This window comes from Mustela erminea, chromosome 13, assembly GCF_009829155.1.
Source record: "Mustela erminea isolate mMusErm1 chromosome 13, mMusErm1.Pri, whole genome shotgun sequence".
NCBI classification, from domain to species: Eukaryota; Metazoa; Chordata; class Mammalia; order Carnivora; family Mustelidae; genus Mustela; species Mustela erminea.
Window position 1 is genome coordinate 40,645,874 of NC_045626.1, and position 21,684 is coordinate 40,667,557.

Sequence of the window (21,684 nt, forward strand, 5' to 3'; positions counted from 1 at the left end):
TTCAGTACGAAGCATCAGTAGAGGAAAATGCTTACAATGTGGAGATATTACGAATACCAGTAGAAGATAAGGACTTAATTAACACTGTCAATTGGAGAGCCAATTTTACCATTTTGAAGGGCAATGAAAATGGACATTTCAAAATCAGCACAGATAAAGAAACTAACGAAGGCATTTTGTATGTTGTAAAGGTACAGTAATAATGGATAATTGACAACTTCAATCTAATTCATTCAACTAATGGTTTAATCAACGAAAGAGTTTCAGATCAAAGACTCCAGAAGTTGGAATAGAGCTTAGTCTGTTTAGTCCAGCTGTTCCCATCTAATGCTGTCTTTCTTCTATAATTTTATTGCCAGTCATTAGTCACCAAGCTTATGCTTGGACATTCTCAATTCTAAGGATCTCCATTTCTCCATTGGCAGCTGATTCCATATTTGGAAAGCTTTGATTCTCAGAAGTCCTTACTTCTACTGTGCCCAAATTATTCTCCTTATATCCCCTGGTTCTGTCTCTAATGGTCTGGGTTCCATCTCTCTTAGAAGAAATAGAATTCTTTTGAAAAGATTGCTTTGTTCTTTTGAAACTTACCTTCTCTATGGTAAATTTTCCTGATTCCTTTATTCTTTGCATGATACAATTTAGAAATCCATATTCTTTTTATTCTCTCTCTCTCTGGCATATGCCTGGTTGTATCTGATCCTTTATAGGTGGTACTGAGGGTGAAATAGTGTTGTATCAGACAGCACTGAACGAATTTGCTCTTTATTTTACATATAGTATTTTTGGTTGCATTGTTTTATTCTAGGCTCCAGGTTATGAGGGCAGAAAAGGTCCTATTTGGGAAGAATGGTTGGTTTTAAATTCATACCCAAAACAAAAAAGAAAATAGGCAGGTATATAGGCATATAGGCAGGTAAAGGAGTCATCCATTAATCAAAGGCTGCTTTCCTGCCAACAACAGTAATGGTGGAGACTTGGATACATAAATATCTATTTATAATTATTTCCTTTGTAAAAATTTCTAGAGATTATGGAATAAGCCTCAGCAAGTTCTACCCAGATGTGAATAGTCAAATATATTTGTTCCAAATTACTCTCAACATCAAATCTCTATATTTCAGTTTTCTCTAATGTGATCTGCTCAAGTTGAGGACTGAAACCGACTACTTAAGAAAAACAAAACTTTACAGCTGATAGTCGTAGGAAAGAAAGTAAGCAGATGGTACTGATTGTTTTTCCTCCTTACTGGTCCACCTCCATCCAGTCTTCATTTGGACTCTCCAGAAGGCAGCACCCAAGACAAGGAACCCAGTGGAGGGAAATATTTAGAAAGTGGATCCCAGGAAGCCAGAGTAAAAATGGAAAAGAAAGACAGGAAAGAATGAAAAGTCAATCAAGTCTGCGTTATTGACGTAGTCACCTTGGATGTTTGGTCCTGCAATGAACCATGAAAATGTACTTCAGAATTATCTCCTGAAAATGTGGTACCTGGGGCTTATCCATCAACTGCCTTTGTTGATATCCATGTCCCTCACCGGTTGAAGGTTGCCTCCAGGGAACCTCAGCTCTCCTGCACTTCTGAGCTTCCCTGGGCCTCATAGGGGGAGAGCACCCTGGCTTTGCAGCGAACTTTGAATCTGAAGAGCTGAATCTTTGTGTGCTTGAGCATACATGGGGGCATGTCCACCACAGCTGCAGCTGAAGTCGGGTAGGCTGAGGGTCTGTGGTGTATAATTGTAAAAAGAGCCACCATGCGTTAATTTCCAAAGTTGGACACAACTACATAGTGCAGGCATTTGTTTCAAAATTGATGATTGGCAACAGATGTTCCATAAAAGATTTCTCCTGGACACCTAGTCTATGCACCCCTCACTCCCACCTTGACTTCTTTCTAGAAATAAGTCAAAGAAATAGTTTGATATCTGAGATGAATAGATTATGCAGTAGTTCACGTTAAAGACCCAAGCTCAGACCTTTTAGAGTTCTCTGAATCTGCTGCTTGATTAGAAGGCTGCTCCTCTGTTCTCTCTCATTTAAGTCCATTACTAAAGACCCATTTTTGCTATTTTTTGTTTTAAAGATTTTATTAATTTATTTGACAGCGAGAGATCACAAGCAGGCAGAGAGGCAGGCAGAGAAAGAGGAAGAAAGCAGACTCCCCACTGAGCAGAGAGCCCAATGTGGGGCTCGATCCCAGGATCCTGAGATCATGACCTGAGCCAAAAGCAAAGGCTTAATCCATTGAGCCACCCAGGTGCCCCATTTTTGTTACTTTTTAACTCTCAGGGATTTTATCTTGTTTCAGAAGGCAAAATTTAAGTAACACTAGAATTAAATTTTTATTGTGAGTTTTTTTTGACCAATACAAAATGAATATTTAGTATACGTTCTCAAAAGAATGTATTCTTAAAAAAATTCCTAATTATGTTAACACATTCTATTTTGTTTTCCATATTCAGAGTGCATTTTTTCCCTCAAGGAGTGTTGATCACAGAGACATTAAGAAAAATGTTTCCAAATATTTTCAGAAATTATAGCCTGTATCCTAGAATATTTCTCACTCTGTGTGACTAATAAACATCTGTTTTATTTCTGGTGAACAGCTTTTGGGTACCATCTCAAGATTCCCCAGGAGGGAGAGCAATTAGACGGTCATACTTTATTTTTTTGTCTCTGGTTCAGTTTAAGTTAATTTCACATATGAAGAATAAAGAAAATCCCCCCAATAAAATTTTTATGCATTTATTCCCATTATCTTTAAATATAAGGTAGTCACATTTATGTAATTCTATAATTACATCCTAGTTCTTATATCTAGGAAATGCTTTTAGACATTTAAACGCAGTTTTCAAGTACTGGTCACCTTTCATGTCTGTCACAGGGAATGAGGCTAAGCACCATAGGTAGATTATAGCTGGTTGTCATATCCCTTTTAAGACAAGATACTATTATTACCCACAATTATTATTACTCACAATTAAAAAAAGATACTTACAGTTTTCTTTTGCACAATTTCTGTTGAGGGTTTTTTTTTTTTTTAAGATTTTATTTATTTATTTAACAGACAGAGATCACAAGCGGGGAGGGGGGAGAGAAGCAGGCTCCCCACTGAGCAGAGAGCCTGATATGGGGCTCCATCCCAGGAACCTGAGATCATGACCTGAGCTGAAGGCAGAGGCTTAACCCATTGAGACATCCAGCCCCCCGCCCCCACCACTTCTGTTAATTTTTTATGGCAGTATTAGGCTTGGCTTATGATAATAACTTATTTCGCTTCTTTTCCCAAATTCTGAAATTGTAAACAAAACAAAAATACTAGATTCAAAAGATTTATTTTTAACCTTTGAAATGATCCTGTGATTGTTCCTCTCATTCTTCCCCATTTCTAGATGAGGAGGCTGAGTCACAAGAAGTGACTTGCCCCCTTTCCTACAGATGGGAGGTGATGGAGCCAGTAAATTCAGATGCTCTTGATGCAGAATCTTCCTCAGAACCACTGGGGACCCCTGGGTCATGTTCCCCTTGCTCTCTTCTTTTCCATACTGGGGTTACTTGGCTTGATAAAACAATGATTTTAGTCACACATGGGGTCGTTTTTTGGAACTTGAATTAATTTCTACTTCTGTGAGTTTACATTTTTTAAATTATCTCCTTTCTCTGACATTATTAGATCCTTGATAATTTTACCTTCTCTCTTTCTTTGAGCCATTCATAATAATCTCTAACATTTTGGACAATAAAATTTGCATTTTCCGTGGTATATTTCCCTTTCCATATTTTATGTAAACCCTTAGAAAACTTGAATTCCTTGCACAGTTCCTTTGGTGGCCACAGTGGTCTTTAAAGATGTTTTATTCCTTTCTGTGCTAAAGATTTGTGTTTGTGTACTCAAGTTGTATCTTTAAGTGCTTTCTAACTTTGATGAGGCATCTTCTATTTTAAAATCAAACACTGAGAGCATCTGGGTGGCTCAGAAGGTTAAGTATCTGCCTTCAGCTCAGGTCATGATTCCAGAGTCCCTGGAAGGGAATCAAGCCCCAGAGTGGTGGGGAGTCTGCTTCTCCCTCTCCCTCTGTTCCTCCCTGCTTCTTGTGCTCACTCACATGTGTGCTCTCTCTCTCTCAAACAAATAAAGTTTTTTTTTTAAAGTTTAAAATCAAACATTGTATAATCAAGGCATTCTGAAATCTATCATTCTCTAATGTAGGCTACTTACACAATGATGGCAAGGAATGAAATTTATTCATCCCTTTAAACCAAAAAGAATTAAATAATCAGTAAGTTAAGTAAAACCAAAGATTGCTCAAATATACTTCTTTTATCTGAACAAAGCTTCCAAACATTGCCTTGTTAGTTGGTGTCTCCCATTATTGAATTATATTAACTGTTAACAAAACATAACATCACTTTCTTCTTTGAGTTGCCTGTATGACAGCCTGAGAGTTTCTCATAACCTATAGTGGAAAGCACTCACTGTGGGCTTACAGTGTTGAATGTTATTCTTATCACAGTTGTGCAGGAGACAAAACTTAGTCTCAGAGAGATTAAGAAACTTAGCTGAAATGGCACAGCTAGGGTGTAATAGGACAAGATTTGAACCTGGGTCTCTTTGATTGCAAGTACCTGCTCTTAAGCACTAGGTTAAATTGCTTTGTGTAGCTATGTGATTTTGGAAAGTTAGCCTCTGTATTATCTATAAAACATAAAAAAAAAATTACTTCTCTCTTCCTCCCTAGTAGCTATTCCATTATAACAATGAAAATGAAAACACTTGGTTAACTGTATTATTATTCTGTTTTTAGAAGTCTTACATGTTCGTGGGGCTAGTGTTACAATTTTCCATATTGGGTAACTTTTCTGCAACCATAGAGCATGAACTGATGCAGTCTTGAGCTCAAGCCTGGGTAATCTTTCCATCCCAGCATTTCCTTTCTAACAAGTAGTGCACATGGGCTTGAGTGAAGAAGGTATTGTTCTCGGCCATTCTCAACGTGGAGGTTCCACGACAGAGCAGTACTTCATATTCTAGGGAGCCATTAATATCTCAGTGCAGATATAGGATATTTTTGAGCTTTTAAAAAAATTGGTTAAAACATAAAGCTAACTTGTAGTGGAAGAGAATTGCTGTTTTTTCATTAATCACTGATTTCATCCCACCAGATTTCCAATCTTGCAGAGTTTTAAGCCTTGAAAGCAATATCCAGTGTAAGCCTCAAAAAATTACATAAAGCACTTCTAAGGCTTTATTTAGCAAGGGGTCCTGGTTGGAATAAGTACACCTCCTCAGAGCAGCAGCTGTTTTGTGAATTTCTATGCAAGTCTCACTGCCAGCAGATGCTCTTATTCTCTGCATGATCATACCGACACATGTCATTTGTGAGATAGTGTTCATTAGTAATAGATAAACATATTAATTCTTTTTCCCCTCTTGACTCTCCATTTTCTGGAATGTTCATAAAAAATAAAAAAGAGTTTCACATACATTTCATGGATTCTAAGATTTAGAAATTTCCTTGACTGCCTAGTGGACTTATCAGTATCTCAGCTTGATAATAGCTAGGTATGGGGAACGGTTTAAAATAAAAATTTGACTCTTCCGTTTTGATCTTTCAATGGTCAGCCAATGATGGTTTTAATAAGTAGAAAGAGAAAGAAAAAAAATGCTTTTAAGTTTGCAAAACAATGTGAAATAGTGTTTTTATGGGCTTTGCTTGATTTGCTGTCTAAAATTTAATTTTAATCAACAGATTCATTAAATATTTTTAGAGGCTGATAAACCAGTTAAGCAGTATCGTATAGCAGAGGGATTATAGTGCGGTGGTTAAGGAGAGGAACATAGGCAATAGGAAGCAGTAAGTCAAGCAAAATTGCATTTCCTGGAGTTAGATGCCCCTTACACTGGTCCTTCAGTGCTCTAAAGCAGGGCCGTAAAAACACTTTTTTGTTTTGTTTTGTTTTGTTTTCCCATTATCTCCAGGTTCAGAATAATTTTCCTTTGTAAGAATAAACTATAAAAGTATTTCAGCAATTATTTTTCTGTAACTCCATAAGACCATCTGCAGAAACTTCCAGACCACTCTTGCCAAAGGCTTTGTGAAGAATCACCTCTCTCTTTAGAAAAGGGTAAAAGTCAATATTGATTGAATGGGAACATAGAATTTATGTGGCACTGTTCATATTTACAGAAGGTCACTTGTTATTTGAAATAATGTATGTATTTTACACTGATGCTGATATCCATGTGCTTTTTTAAAAAGCCACTGAATTATGAAGAAAGCCACCAAGTGATCCTGGAAATTGGAGTAAACAATGAAGCTCCGTTTACTAGAGATGTTGCACTCAGAATGGCAACCATGAACCGAGCCTTGGTCACAGTTCACGTGAGGGATCAGGATGAGGGGCCTGAATGCAGCCCTGCAGCCCAATATATACGGATTAAAGAGAACTCAGCAGTGGGGTCAAAGGTCAATGGCTATAAGGCGTATGACCCTGAAACTAACAGTGGTAGCCGCTTAAGGTACAAAGAATTCTATAACTATGTAGGAATAATGTATTTGTAATAATTAAGATAGTAACTTACTTTAATATGTTTTATATTCCTGAAGACTTTTTATTTTATATTAATAGGTACAAAAAATTGCATGATCCTAAAGGATGGATCACCGTTGATGAGATTTCAGGGTCAATCATGACCTCCAAAATCCTGGACCGGGAGGCCATGACTCCCGGAAATGACGTGTATAACATTACAGTTCTGGCAATAGACCAAGGTAAGGAAAAAAAAAAGTTTTCTTTTCTTTTTTTTTTTTTTAAAGTTTAATATGATATTTTAGAAAGGAATTGGAGAATATATTGCAGTTCTTCTTTTGCAGACTTTTTTGGATAAATATTTGGAGTTAGAAATTACTTTGAAGGCTATTCTTATTTCTCTTAATTATCTAACAAGGGTGAACCTTGTAATGTAAACCAGGTCTTACTTATCTTTGTATCCTCAGCATGGTGGGATCTCAATTGTTTATAGATCCATGTTGAAGCGCAAAGATGACACTCAAGTCTAGGCTTAGGTGAAATGGCCTCACTAGACTCTTCTGTATCTCTTTAAATAGAATCTTTGAGAAACTCAACTGATTATTAGGTCAAAGTGATCCTTTCCTTGAATGCTGTTCCTTAAAACAACCCAGAGGTTCTTAACCCCAGCTTCATATTAGAATATTAGAATAACTCATAATTAGAATGATACTCTAATTCAGTTAGAATAATAATAATAATAATAATAATAAAATAATTAACTTTGGGTCCTTAAAAAAATCATTTTGTAGACATGACTTAGACACACTGAATCAGATTCCTGAGTTAGGGAACCCAAACATCAGATATTTTTAAAAAAATCTCTCTAAGTGGCTTAAATATGTATCAGGATTAGAATAACTTTCTGTAACCTTTTAATGTTCATTCACATCCGTACCAGAAGGAAGCCGCCCCAAAACACAGAGTTTGCAATTCACACACTGATTTTTAGTGTTTGGTAATAATCCTGGCATAAGGGTTATTGGCAGTTGTGGCTGATATTATCAATGGCGGTTCTCATTTTAGATGATCTGTAGGTTTTCATTTATCCTTCTACATTCTTATTTCCCATTTTCTGTAATCATCAGCTTATTTAAGAAACATATATATAGAGTGTCGTAATTCATTTTATTGGAAACTGTAGAAGAAGGCAAAAAGCGACACTGAACCTTTTCTCTTTCTTCCCAGATGGTAGATCATGTACCGGAACACTCGCGGTTAACATTGAAGATATGAATGATAACCCACCAGAAATACTTCAGAGTTACGTAACAGTTTGCAAACCAAAGATGAAGTACACCGACATTTCGGCTGTCGATCCCGACGAACCTATCCACGGTGCTCCATTTTATTTCAGCTTGGTGAACACTTCTCCAGAAACGAACAGAATGTGGACCCTCACCAGAGTTAATGGTATTTATTTACTTGTTTACCTTTATTTATTTGAGAGAGAGGGGGAGGGGAGTGTGTGTGGGCATGTGAGCAAGGGGGTGGAGAGCAGAGGGGCAGAATCTTCAAGCAGACCCATGAGATCATGACCTGAGAGAAAACCAAGTGTCAGACACTTAACTGGCTGAGCCACTCAGCCGCCCCAAAAATATTTAATAAAAAATAATGATTTATATGCTATAAAATAAGTGGATTTCCTTGTTTACTGTAATATTCTCATTAATATATTTGAGGAGACTAAATCTTTTACAAATATTATAGGGGGTCTGTGTTATATATTGCATATAAAGTGAAAGAAATAATAATTTTTATGAAGCAAAATTTATGTTTACAATAGACAAAAAACTTATTAAAATATTGCAGATTATCATTAAGAAAGGTTTTTTTTTCGTGGGTTTTTTTTTGTTTGTTTTTTGTTTTTTGGTTTTTTTTTGAGAGAGGGTGGGTGGGGGAAGGATAGAGGGAGAAGAGAATCAGGCAGACCTCAATCTCATGAACCTGAGATCACGACCCAAGCCAAAGTTCAAGTGAGATGCTTAGCCAACTGAGTCACCCAGATGCCCCTGGCATATTTTTTAAAGTGACAGCAGTGAGCAGTGTGGTGAGGTGGAACAGAGATGGGCAGTTTAAATTTTTGGGGGGCCCCTGGATGGCTCAGTGGGTTAAAGCTTCTGCCTTCAGCTCAGGTCATGGTCTCAGGGTTCTGGGACTGAACCCTGCATTGGACTCTCTGCTCAGCGGGGAGCCTACTTCCTCCTCTCTCTCTCTGCCTGCCTCTCTGCCCACTTGTGATCTCTGTCTGTCAAATAAATAAAATCTTTAAAAAAAATAAATTTTAGTGTAAGTGAACTCTAGAAAGGAGGATACTGGGTGTAGGAGGCAAGCACTCTCTAGTATTTTGGAAGGAAACATGGTGGGATATGGACAGAGGCATGACATCATGACGTTGGAGCCCCAGAACAGCCTCCTGTGATGGTGGTTTCTGGGGGGGGGGGCAGTATTCTATATTTCAGCCACCCTTCACTGCTGTTTTGTTACTGTGTCATGCTCTTTCATGCAAGTGGACTTTTGGTGTAGGCTATCCTTTCTGCCTAGACTACCCCTTCGCATGTCATAGTTCAGTAGTAACTCATGATACCTGGGGAGCACCTCCCATCCACCATGCCCTGTTCCGACCCTGCAGATATGTGCAGAGATTAATAAGACAGACATGACCCCGGCTCAGATGCTCAGAGCTATGAAGTCTTTCTTGAAGCAGAAGTAGCTTCATGACCTTTTTCTACCTTTATGATAGCTCCTTTCATGCTGTATTATCATCTGTTTACCTATTCTCCTCCAATACACGAGTCTCTCAGGATGTTTATGATTCATCTGTGCATTTCCAGCATGTAACCCAGTGCTTAGTAGATACCAACAGCTTAAGGACTGTTTGTCTAATCGATAACAGGTTAATACATATGCACAAAAGAAGGAAAATGCTGGGGGATTCAGTAAATCAGTGTTGTTAGTGTTTCGGTTTTAGCAAGAATGCCAAAAGACCGAGTGGGAGGATGGATGGAATCTGGTCGTGAGGGGCCTGAGTTTTGTACACACAGCAGATGTGCACTGGGAAGTTTGCCAGGAAGGAGTGCTGTGCCCAGATTTATGTCTTAACAAGTTGGCGTTGGTGGCGCGACGGTATGAAGAGGGCAGAGCGGTAGTGGCAAGGACGTCACAGGCTGCTGCATTAGTACGAATAAACGAGACGTGACTCCCGCGGAGCTTGCGGTCTTGAGGGAGGAGAGGAATTGGAAGGATTTTACTCTAGCCGCACCAGGATCTGGGAGGGTTCCACCTAAACCTTAGTAGTAATTCACATGCCTTTGGGGAGCTTTACATCTGAGGTGCAGCCAGAAATTTTTGCAGTTTTTATCAGCTGTAGCAGTGCATTTAAGAAAGGTTTAGAAGTTACAGGGCGCCTGGGTGGCTCAGTGGGTTAAGCCTCTGCCTTCGGCTCAGGTCATGATCCCAGGGTCCTGGGATCCAGCCCCGCATCGGGCTCTCTGGTCAGCAGGGAGCCTGCTTTCCCTTCCTCTCTCTGCCTGCCTCTCGCCTACTTGTGATCTCTCTCTGTCAAATAAATAAATAAAAATCTTAAAAAAAAAAATTAAAAAAAAAAAAGAAAGGTTTAGAAGTTACAGATGGCTTCCAGAATGTGCATTGTGCACCTGCGTCATTTCGCTTACTGCAAAACTTGGAAGGTTGTAATTGGCAATTGAAAGTGCACAGAGCTTTTGGTCAGTTGATAATGAAGTCATTAAAATAGGTATCAAGGCTATTGGGGATATAGCATAGTTGATAAAAATGTATTGTTATGAATCAGATACATCCGTTTTTATGTAAAGCTTATTTCTGGCCTGGGTGACATTAATTAGCTTTCTGGTATTGAGACCACTTCTAAAGGGAAGCCTTTTTTTTTTTTTTTAAAGATTTTATTTATTTATTTGACAGAGAGAGAGAGAGACCACAAGTAGGCTGAGAGGCAGGCAGAGAAACAGGGGGAACCAATGCAGAGCTTGATCCCAGGACCCTGAGATCATGATCTGAGCTGAAGGCAGAGACCCAACTCACTGAGCTACCCCTAGAGCGAAGGCATTTTAACAGTGTTTATTGTACTTTGAAAAGTTACCTTATGTGCAAAGATAATGGACAGTTACCAGAAAGTAAATGAATAAGAGAATGTCAACTTAAGACATACTTTTTGCATTAATTCTTTATGAGTACCATAAACTGGTACCATAGAAAAATGCTCGAGGTGTCTGTCAAGGGTCCATCTACCATCACTGGTTTGTAAATAAGAGAAAGACAAGGGAATATTAAATATTGCTGAAATGCTACTGGATCACTCCAAGGTCAAATTATATCTCTCAGCCTCTCTTGTAAAGAGTTACAGTGAGCATACATGGTAATATTAGTGCTGAGAAAGGTTGAAGGTAGTTCTCCATTTTAATTCATTTTCGTGTGGCAGGTGGTCCCTTAAGAATACCATGTGTAGAAACAAGTGCGGCAAAACAAATGCTAAGGGAGAAATAAATGTCCATTAAAGAACTAATTCTTTCATTTTCTTTCAGACACAGCTGCCCGTCTTTCGTATCAGAAAAATGCTGAATTTCAGGAATATAGTGTTCCTATTACTGTAAAAGACAGAGAAGGTCAATCTACAACAAAAACTGTGAGAGTTAATCTGTGTGATTGTACTCATCCAAGCCAATGCCTGGCCGCTCGCAGGAGTGCAGAAGTCATACTCGGAAAATGGGCGATCCTGGCGATCCTGCTGGGTATAGCATTATTATTTTGTAAGTCCTTTTACTGACTTAAAGTTAAAATGTATCATAAATACCTGAGTGCAAGAAAAGGCCTCTAAAAAGTAATCTTGTCCAACTATCCATCAGGGGTGGGCAATTTACCAGTTGCTTTTGTGTTATTATCTGAGTTCTGATGGAATATTTCCAGGGAGAAGGAGCAAGATCCTTTTTGAGATACGATTTCATACTTGCACAGAGCTGTTTAAAATTCCTTAGACTGTACCAAATCTGTCAACACATAGTTTTCATTTTTGGTCCCGATACTACCCCTTTAGGGCTAAATAAAACAATCTAAAACTTCTGCCATATAAAAGTCCATGACAAGCCACTGGGATCTCTTCTCATCCTTTAGCCACGGCCTTATGGGAATGACTCGGATCATGGCAGCATCTCTCTTTGGGGGTGTATCTTGCTAGTTTTTTGTTTTTTTTTTTAACCTCCTCCTTGCTGGTTGTTTAGCTCCCAATGACATCATAGTTTCTCCTCCTTTCTTCCACCCACTCTTCCAGCCTGAGTTAATGGTTGTTCCTTTGTTCTGTGATAGGACTAGAGGTTAAGAGCAAGTACCCCTGGGGATAAAAATATATGTTTATAAAAAAAATTAAAAAATTAATTTAAAAAAAAAAAAAAAAAGAGCAAGACTCTGGAGCCAAACTATCTGGGTCTGTAACCAGCTGTATCATTTGCAAGCCATGTGACCTGGGGCGAGTTACTTACCGTGCTTCAGTTTGCTCATCTACAAAAGGGGGATATTTGGAATAGCCTGCTTTATGGGGCAGTACTGAGCCGTAATTGAGTTAATGCATGTGAAGAGCTTAGAATAGTACAGTGTTCAGTATTTTCAGCAGCTCCACAAAATACATATCTACTGAGGACCTACAATATGCCAGAAACTGTCTAGGTGCTTGGGGGTCATCAGTGAACAAAACAGACAAAACCAAACACAAACACTGTGCTTTGTGACAGCAAGCTAATAAAGAAACGAAATGCTGTAGAGGAAAAATTGAGCAGTAAAAATTGAGTAGTCCCGTGGAGTGTATGTGGATGATTGTGGGAGATAATCGTGAGTGACAGCAGCTTTTGATGAGTGGTTTGGTTGAGGCTGACAAGGTTATCTTTTCTTCTTCTTCTTTTTTTTAATATTTTTAAAAAGATTTTATTTATTTATTTGACAGACAGAGATCACAAGTAGGCAGAGAGACAGGCAGAGAGAGAGAGAGGAGGAAGCAGGCTCCCCACTGAGCAGAGAGCCCGATGTGGGACTCGATCCCAGGACCCTGGGACCATGACCCGAGCCGAAAGCACTGAGCCACCCAGGCGCCCTTGTATTTTACATTTTGCAGGCCATGTGGTTTCACTTGGAACCAATGAAATCTGCCCTTCTAGTAGGAAAGCCACCATAGAACATTTTTTATGATGGGCATGACTGGGTTCCAATAGAACTTTATTTATGGATGCTAACATTTGAATTTCATATAATTTTCACATGCAATAAACTTCTTTTAATTTTTAAAATTTATTTAGAAACCATAACTCATGGGCCATATAAAAACAATGCAGTGGACTGGATTTGGGGCCGCAGTTTGGTCACCCTTGATTAGAGGGGCTTGTAGAACATAGTAAGAATTGTCATTATTACAGCTAATTTTATTATCACATATTTCAACCTTCCGCAGGTATGATGTAGAATGAAAATTCTGAACAGACAAAATACAGAATAGTTTTATTTAAGGTACTTGGAGATAAATCTGTTCTGTTGAGAAAAGTCTATCGTGTTTTCATATAGGCAAACTATTCTTTTGGGAATCAGTAAATCTCTTTAAAGTCTCTGTCTTAAATAAACATCATTGAATTTTTTGAAAATTTATTAACTCAAAATTATATATACTTTAACGTCATAGAGACAATCCAAACTCTTTTTTTTTTTTTTAAGATTTTATTTATTTATTTGAGAAACAGACAGTGAGAGAGAGCATGAGCAAGGAGAAGGTCAGAGGGAGAAGCAGACTCCCTGTGGAGCTGGGAGCCCGATGCGGAACTCGATCCCGTGACTCCAGGAACATGACCTGAGTCGAAGGCAGTTGTCCAACCAACGGAGCCACCCAGGCATCCCAACAATTCAGACTCTTAAAAGGAGCTATAATCAAAATATACATATAATTAATTCTGATTTTAAAGTCTAAGCTAAATCATGGCCTATTAATTTAGGAAAGCCAAGGTAACTCAAGGTACCATGCTTAGTGGCCTTGTGTTCCTCCCATGTACCTAAGCTAGTAAAAAACAAAAGATGAGTATTTTATTCTATGTATGTTAATTTTTTTTTTTTTTTTAATGCAGCTGTATTGCTAACTTTGGTATGTGGAGTTGTTGGTGCAAAAAAAAAAAAAAGGTTTTCCTGAAGATTTAGCACAGCAAAACTTGATTATATCAAACACAGAAGCACCTGGAGATGATAAGGTGGTAAGTAATTTTTTTAAAATGACTGTTTATCTGAGTATCTCCCATGATTTCTTTTACTGATTCTCATGAAGTCATTTTGTAATTTAGGAAGTTAATATTTGTAGTTTTAGTTTAGGTTCAGCTTTCATAGGCAGAAATATTTTATCTGTCAATAATTCAAATATTTATGTAGGTGGCATTATTGAACTTTTAAAATCAGATGTGTTGGGGCGCCTGGGTGGCTCAGTGGGTTAAGCCGCTGCCTTCGGCTCGGGTCATGATCTCAGGGTCCTGGGATCGAGTCCCACATGGGGCTCTCTGCTTGGCGGGGAGCCTGCTTCCTCCTCTCTCTCTCTCTGCCTGCCTCTCCAACTACTGTGATTTCTCTTCTGTCAAATAAATAAATAAAATATTTAAAAAATAAATAAATAAAATCAGATGTGTTGTTTTAATTATCATTCTTCCACTCTCTAGTGTTATGATATGAAACTTTCTCTTTGATGTTATGAAATTATTATAATAACAGTGTTTTCAGCCTTCTCTCTTCCATGTACATTTCCAGATACTACTTGTTTATCTGACTCTTTGACCACTTATCATAGGAAAAAAAAAAACCTTATTAAAAGTTTTCAAGATAAACAATGAACATATCAAAGAGATACATATATTTTTAGAAAGTGTGGGGGAGGACAGATGAGTCAGAAGAGTATTTCCACTCTCTTTCCTTATGTGTTTCTTGAGACCGCTGAGGTTTGCTGAGTACTGGGCTTCTTGTTTTGGGGGATGTGTATTTAAAAAGTTCTTACAGGTCATGTTCTTCCCTCAAAATGATTTCAAAGTATTTATGAGAAATTGGATCTACTTTTATGGGAAAAATAAGTAGGAACATGCCAGTATACCATTAGCACCAATGTGATAGTCAGTGTTGTTCAAAGATACTTACGGTACGAAAGTGCGTTCCTGATGTTTGGATGAACTGGAAAGGCTTAGTGAATGAAAGAGGTACACATTCCTCGCTAATTTAAAGAATAAGAAGGGTGAGAGAGTGGAGAGATGGTGGGAATAGCTAACGAGGTGGAAAACAGCCTTAAGGACAAAAAAGGAGATGGCAAAATTTAGAGATTATCCCACAAATAGTAAAGAAATTGATTTGAAATGGAAGAAATGATGTTTCACAATAGAAGCTTGACATTAAGTCAGGCTTTTGTGAGGAGACGGTGTAAGCGAGGAGTAGGACATGAAACCTCTCGTATGCCAGATTAAGGATTTGGGATTTATTCTCTTGGTTCAGGAAGAGCCAATGAAGGCTTTTCTGCATAGAAGGGCATAAAGGAGCAGCGTGATGCTGAGTGAGTAGGGTGGTCAGTGAAAGAGGAAGATGTAAGGGACAGGGAAGATAAAGGGTTAGAATCTCAGTGTTTGAAGCAGTGGGTAACTCTGATAATAGTCATTGGAAATAGGGATAATAAATATTTCAAATGCATAAATGATAAGCTTGTTAGCTTTTGAGTAACAAAATAAAAATGAAGTCAAAGTGACAGAGGCCATAACTAAGGACAATGACTTTATATCAAGCCTTTTCTGTATCTTGGTGTGAAGGGATCTAGAAAGAATTTTTTTTTTTATTTAATTTTATTTCTTCAGTGTTCCAAGATTCATTGTTTATGCACCTCACGCAGTGCTCCATGCAAGACATGCCCTCCTTAATACCCACCACCAGGCTCACCTAGCCCCCCACCCCTGTCCCCTCCAAAACCCTCAGTTTGTTTCTCAGAGTCCACAGTCTCTCAGTTCATCTCCCCCTTCGATTTAGCCCAATTCACTTTTCCTTTCCTTCTGCTAATGTCCTCCATGTTATTCCTTATGTTCCACAAGTAACTAAAACCATATGATAATTGACTTTCTCTGCTTGACTTTTTTCACTCAGCATAATCTCCTCCAGTCCCGTTCATGTTGATACAAAAGTTGGGTATTCATCCTTTCTGGTGGCTGTGTAATATTCCACAGTATATATGTACCAAATCTTCTTTATCCGTTCATCTGTTGAAGAGCATCTTCTTTCCACAGTTTGGTGATTGAAGGCATCTTTTGTATTGACTTTATCTCTTTAACCACCTCCCACCATCAGGGAGAATCATTGCCCACCTCTGCCTCATTAGGCCTACATTATGGAACCTGTAATTATTTCTCCATTCAGAAAACCACATTTAGTCCCTTAACAGTCCTTGACTCATAGTAAGTTCTTATTTTATATCCGAGAAGGAAATTACTGAGATGTTCATAATATTTGTTCTTGGCTATTTCATGCCAGAGCTGTAGCATTAATGGGCCTCTCCACCATAATGTACTCATCCGTATTGTTACCTGTTCTCTGTTAGGAACACTTATCAAAAGGACTCAGAATTATCAGTTTAATTTTAGGTATATTTTTATAAAAGGTAACAACATTTCTTAGTGGATGTGTAAGCTCATTTTAGTACAATGAGTACAGGTGATGATGACTTTGATTCTGGAGCTAAATTTAAGTCAGAGACATTTAGGTGGGGTTTGGAGCTGGTTGAAAAGTCAGGACCAGAGAAGTTAAATCTGCAAATCATTGACATGGAAAAGGAGTCGTTGATACCTTGTGAGAATGAGCTTTTGGGCAAACACGTGGAGATGGTCAGGAAGGAACAGAGAATAGAAGAATGTGAAACAGGGCGCTATGGGCTGAGTCTTGGTTTTGGTTAAGCTTCAGTTTTCTTCGTATTAGCTTGCATGACCTCTGAAAAAGTGTTTATAATGATAAAAATTATACCATCAACGATATTTGATAATGAGAGTTTTTTATTTTGTTTTTTAATGAAATTTCACTGTAGCAGCAACCTAAGCAAAAAATATAGGGTAGCAGTGCCACCAAATGGCTGCTTCTCAGTTCTCTTTTCTGGTATAATTTTCCCAGGCAGTGAGATACCATGTATGACATTTATAGATACGTTTCAGATTCTGAAATATCCAAAACTCCAAATCATCTGAACTTGAAAATCTTCCGGTTTAGTTAGAGACTCTGCATATTAAATAGAAGAAAAACAAGTTGGTAACAAGATGGCACAATGGAGCCTGATTCTAATGGAGGTCTCGCCTGACAGTCACAGTTCATAATTAGAACTGACACGCTTGAGTTTACTGCTCTAACTTAACGTCTCACCGGCAGCCCAGAGTTCCATATGAGGTTCCCGCATTAAGTCGGTGCTTAGTCAAGTCTTTTTTTATCTTCAAACACTCCCTCGACTGTCCTCCTCTAGTTCCTTGCTTATCTCTTTTTCTTTGAAACTGGGCTTGAGAGATTTATACTTGATTTCTCTATGATATTACTTTCTGTTTATTCAGCACTTCTTGGAAATTCTTTTGACAAAGATCACCAATGGCCACTTTTTTAGCATGAACCTCATCGGTGGATTATTGTATTCGAACTGGTTCTTAAACCACTTTGATGTTTTCTCCTTCCCATAATCCTCTCTGTGTGGTTTCAGAGTTGTGCCTCTTGGATTCCTCTATTCTCCAGAAGATATTTCGTATCATTTCTGTCCTCTGATTCCCTTAACCACCCTGTAAAACGTGTTTTTTTTTTTTTTTTCCCCCTTGTGGTTCTATTCTTAGCCTTCTTTTTGTTTAGGTCTACCATTTTCTCTGGGTGTTAGAGTTGATTCCCGTGGCTTCAACTACCTCCTGTGTGGTGGTGACGTCTGAAATTATGGCTCCAGCTCGACTCCCCAACCTGAACTCCAGCCCCATGTATGCATATACTCATTTTGGGCATCCATGGGTTTCTCAAATATACCATGTCCAAAATTGGAACTGTTCACCCTCCTGTCACCCACGAGTGTGTCCTTCATCCCTGCTTAAGTGAATTATACCATTTATCTACTTGCACAAGCAGAGCACGTAGGAATAATTCCTGACTCTTCCCTTTGCTGTTTCATCCATCTGACCATCAGTAAACTTTGTATGGAGTCCAACCACTTTGAATCATCATTGCTTCTCCTATGGCCAACGTTTTTATCATGTTTCACCTAGAACGATTCAGTGACTTCTCTGATATCCATGACACTCAACTTGTCTTCTCATTTGTCTTTTACATTTTTGCCTAGAATGGTTTTTAAAAAATACATCTCTTTCCTGTTATTAAAACCCTTCTTGGAGTCCCCATCATCATCTTGATTGTTCAAATTTTTTAGCATGCCATATGGATCTTCATGTTCTCTGGCCTTTGTAACCCCCTCCCCGCTACTTCCCTCTCTCACTTTGAACTCTTTGTGGTAGCCATTCTCAGCAGGTTGAAAGTGGAGGACCCTTTGTGTGTAAACCTTTCTGCAGATAGTGCTTTCTTCTTCACATTTTTCAAGTAGGAGTCCCTCAGTACAGTGTTTTCTAGTCTGTTCCACTTACTCTGTCTGGGCTTGGATTTTAATGCTTTTTCCTATAGCATTCTATATTCACCTATGTATACATTCTTAGAGTAATTACCTATTTTTCTGCCTCATTGGAATAAGAGCTTCTTGGAGCCACTGAGGGATAATGTCCCTCTTTGCATCCCTACACTGGGCAGAGAATTTGAAAATATAAGTGTCCCTGAATGAATGGATGAATCAATGAAAGGTTAAATAAACGTTCTCTCTCCCTTGTCTTCTTATGACTTTACTTGGAATCTGCTTCCTTTCAATGCAAATGGTCTTTTTAAAAATTTTATTTCAGTGTTCTGGTAACGGCTTTATGACCCAGACAGTCAACAGCTCCGGCCAAGGCTTTTGCGGTACCATGGGATCAGGAGTGAAAAACGGAGGGCAGGAGACCATTGAAATGGTGAAAGGCGGACACCAGACCCTGGATTCGTGCCGGGGAACTGGGCACCATCACACCCTGGATTCCTGCCGGGGAGGACCGGTGGAGGTGGACAACTGCCGATATACCTACTCCGAGTGGCATAATTTCACTCAGCCCCGTCTTGGTGAAGTGAGTTTCCCTGAGTGTTTTGCCTCTGCATTTAAATGCCCAAGTGTAGAACAATAGGAAATTGCAGTTAACACGGACCTTCAGAAGCTGCTTTTCCATATTTTTCAATGTATCCTTTCTTTTTCATTCTCTGGTCATTCCCTGCACTCCCCCCAACCCCCACTCCATGCCCTTTGATTTTGTTACATTCTTTAACATAAAAGATTTTATTCCATCTGTCCTATTTCTTTTAGTTTCTAAAATCTTGTGAGAACTTGAAGTTTTTAAAAACATAACGCTATTAAAGTTGCACACCATTTTTAGATGTCGTTTACCTCATCAACTAGTTTAATGTAGACGAATGTGAAAAAACATCTCATTCCCTACAGTCACAAAACTCCCCAATCCCATCCGCGTGTCTCACTGAAAACAAAACATCTGTACACAGTTCTAGAGTGAACATTCCCTAATATGAGCTACAGGAACTCTGCATAATGTAAGAAGTACCATTCAAATCCAAAGTGTTTTTATTCAGGGCAAAGCACGGATAATCAAAGAAAAGAGGGATTAAATCATGGATTTTCAGTCCGGGCAGCATGTCAGAAGCCCCTGGGGAGCTTTGAAATGATGCTAATACCTGTGCTCTACCTGGTAGGATTTGGATATAACTGGTTTGGCTTATTATTCTTATTATTACTTTTAAATCCCCTCAGGTGATTCACATGTGCCACCTGGGTAGAGAAGCACTGGATTCAATATTCTATCTGGGACTAAGTTGTCTGTTTATCAGAGTGTACGGGTACTGTTGTAACCCCCCCCTACAGTGGACCAGAAGCCCTAATCCTTTAATGGGACTGCAGATAGACACCAGTCCGTGACACGGCTGCAGCCAATCACATGTCCAGAGCGTATTTTGTTTCCCCATCAAATTAAAGTATTCATCTTTGTTCTGTTTCTAGACAGTCAGCATGCATGTATGATCAGGTTGGAAAGGAGTGGAGCTTAAGAGGCATTCTTAGGGGTGTGTACTAATGTGTGCCTCGGGTAATGGAGTCTGAGGCTGAAATGATCCCGAAGAAAGACACCTGGTAACATAAGTCACAGAAAGACGCCATGGGTCGGAGAGGGAATGGGACCCCAGGGGAGGAGGGAGGAGGCACAAGAGTTCCGACGGGCTGGCAGCCAGGCCGGTAACAGATGGTGAGGCTGGATGCTCAGATGTGGCTGAATGCTTGGGCGTTCCATTCCAAAGGCCTGGTTTCTGCAATGAGGGTGATGGTGATTATTTTTAATTTCGCCAAAATGCTGGGTGCATCTCTATTTTGTCACGTTTTGGCTCTCTTGGAAACTTGATTCTGAAGCCAATGTGGTAATTCTTGCTTACTTTATAACTGTATGTTATTGTGGTTTCAGTTCATGTTTATTGGATATTTACTACTTGCTGGGAAAAAATAAGAGCATATTTGGTGCATTATTTTTTCATCATTATCGTGAGATAGTCACTGTGTATATTCCCATTTTAGACATAAGAAGAGTTAGAAGTGAGACTTGAAGATGCTTAGTAACCTGCCCAAAGTCATAGACATTGTTGGTAAAGCCAGAGCTTTGACTCAAAATCAGGACTCTTTGAGTATCCAGTATCAAATTCTTAACCTCCATACATACTGTCACCATTTTGTGGACTAGCCTGACCTCTAGATATAAACTTTAGGGTTAAGCATTTAACGATAATTTAAATGTGCTTAAATATGACATTGGTATATATATATATATATATATATATATATATATATATATATACACATATATATATATAATTTTTTGTTTTGTATGGATTACTAGAAATGTAAGATATACTGACTTTGTGGTACGGTTATGCTATCGACCAATCATGTGCATTTTTTGTATGTAGGACTCCATTAGAGGACACACTGGTTAAAAATTAAACCTAAAAGGTAAATAAAAAATAAATTTTATGTTTGTATGTGTAAGAGTGTTTAAAACAATAATAGAATCCTTTTTTTTTTATTTTACAGAAATTGCATCTGTGTAACCAGAATGAAGATCACGTGCCATCTCAAGATTACGTCCTTACATACAATTACGAAGGAAGAGGATCTCCAGCTGGTTCTGTAGGTTGCTGCAGTGAAAAACAGGAAGAAGATGGCCTTGACTTTTTAAATAATTTGGGAGCCAAATTTACTACATTAGCAGAGACGTGCACAAAGGGATAATGTTAAAGTGTTACAATTAGACATGTATTTGCCAGACATCTTGGAGGTTTCCAAAAGGAAAGAGATATTGTAATGTTCAATTTCAATTTCTAATACATATATGGATATATATTAGACTTTTAATTTCTAATATATATAAAGCTAGAAATATATAGATATTTTTAATATAGCTATACATTAGAAAAACTATGTAATTTTTCTAAATTTTGAATTGTACTATTTACCAATTTGTATTTTTATAACAATTTGTTGCTTCTGTTTTCCAAGGAGTTTGAAATGTTAAAGTGCATTTTGTCTTCTTTACTGCCAGGTAAAGAGACAGCTAGAAAATCTTATATGGTATCATTGGAATTAAGGTCTATAAAGAACCTGCAGTGAATGTGTTGAGTTAGTATTAGTCCAATGATAGCTAAGCGGTACTTGATTGGATATAGAATAGCTATTTGGACTAGAAATTCTGTTCTTGTTCCAGATTTAAATTTAAGTGGAATAGGATTATATCAAACATTGTGTTAAATTATATTGCATTTTTTAGTTCTTCAAAAAATCAGTACCACTGAGCTGGTAGCTCCAAAGACTACTAGAATTTCATTTTCCTTCTAGTTAGCCTTTAGATCACAAAGAGCAGTTCTATCCACTTGATTGCCCTAATAAGCTCTTAAAAAATACATAGCTAT

The 21,684-nt window shown here is 38.3% G+C and overlaps 1 protein-coding gene across 1 annotated transcript in view; it reads left to right on the plus strand.

Moving 5' to 3' along the window:
• Positions 1–21,112, plus strand: part of DSC3 (desmocollin 3) — a 44,878-nt gene extending 23,766 nt beyond the window's left edge. Inside the window, 9 exon segments of the mRNA XM_032311058.1 lie at positions 6–191; positions 6,261–6,520; positions 6,631–6,773; positions 7,759–7,983; positions 11,130–11,354; positions 13,701–13,746; positions 13,748–13,823; positions 18,537–18,794; positions 20,810–21,112. Coding sequence (XP_032166949.1) covers positions 6–191; positions 6,261–6,520; positions 6,631–6,773; positions 7,759–7,983; positions 11,130–11,354; positions 13,701–13,746; positions 13,748–13,823; positions 18,537–18,794; positions 20,810–21,007 — 1,617 coding nt within the window. The 3' untranslated portion in view covers positions 21,008–21,112.
• The last annotated feature ends 572 nt before the right edge of the window (positions 21,113–21,684 follow it).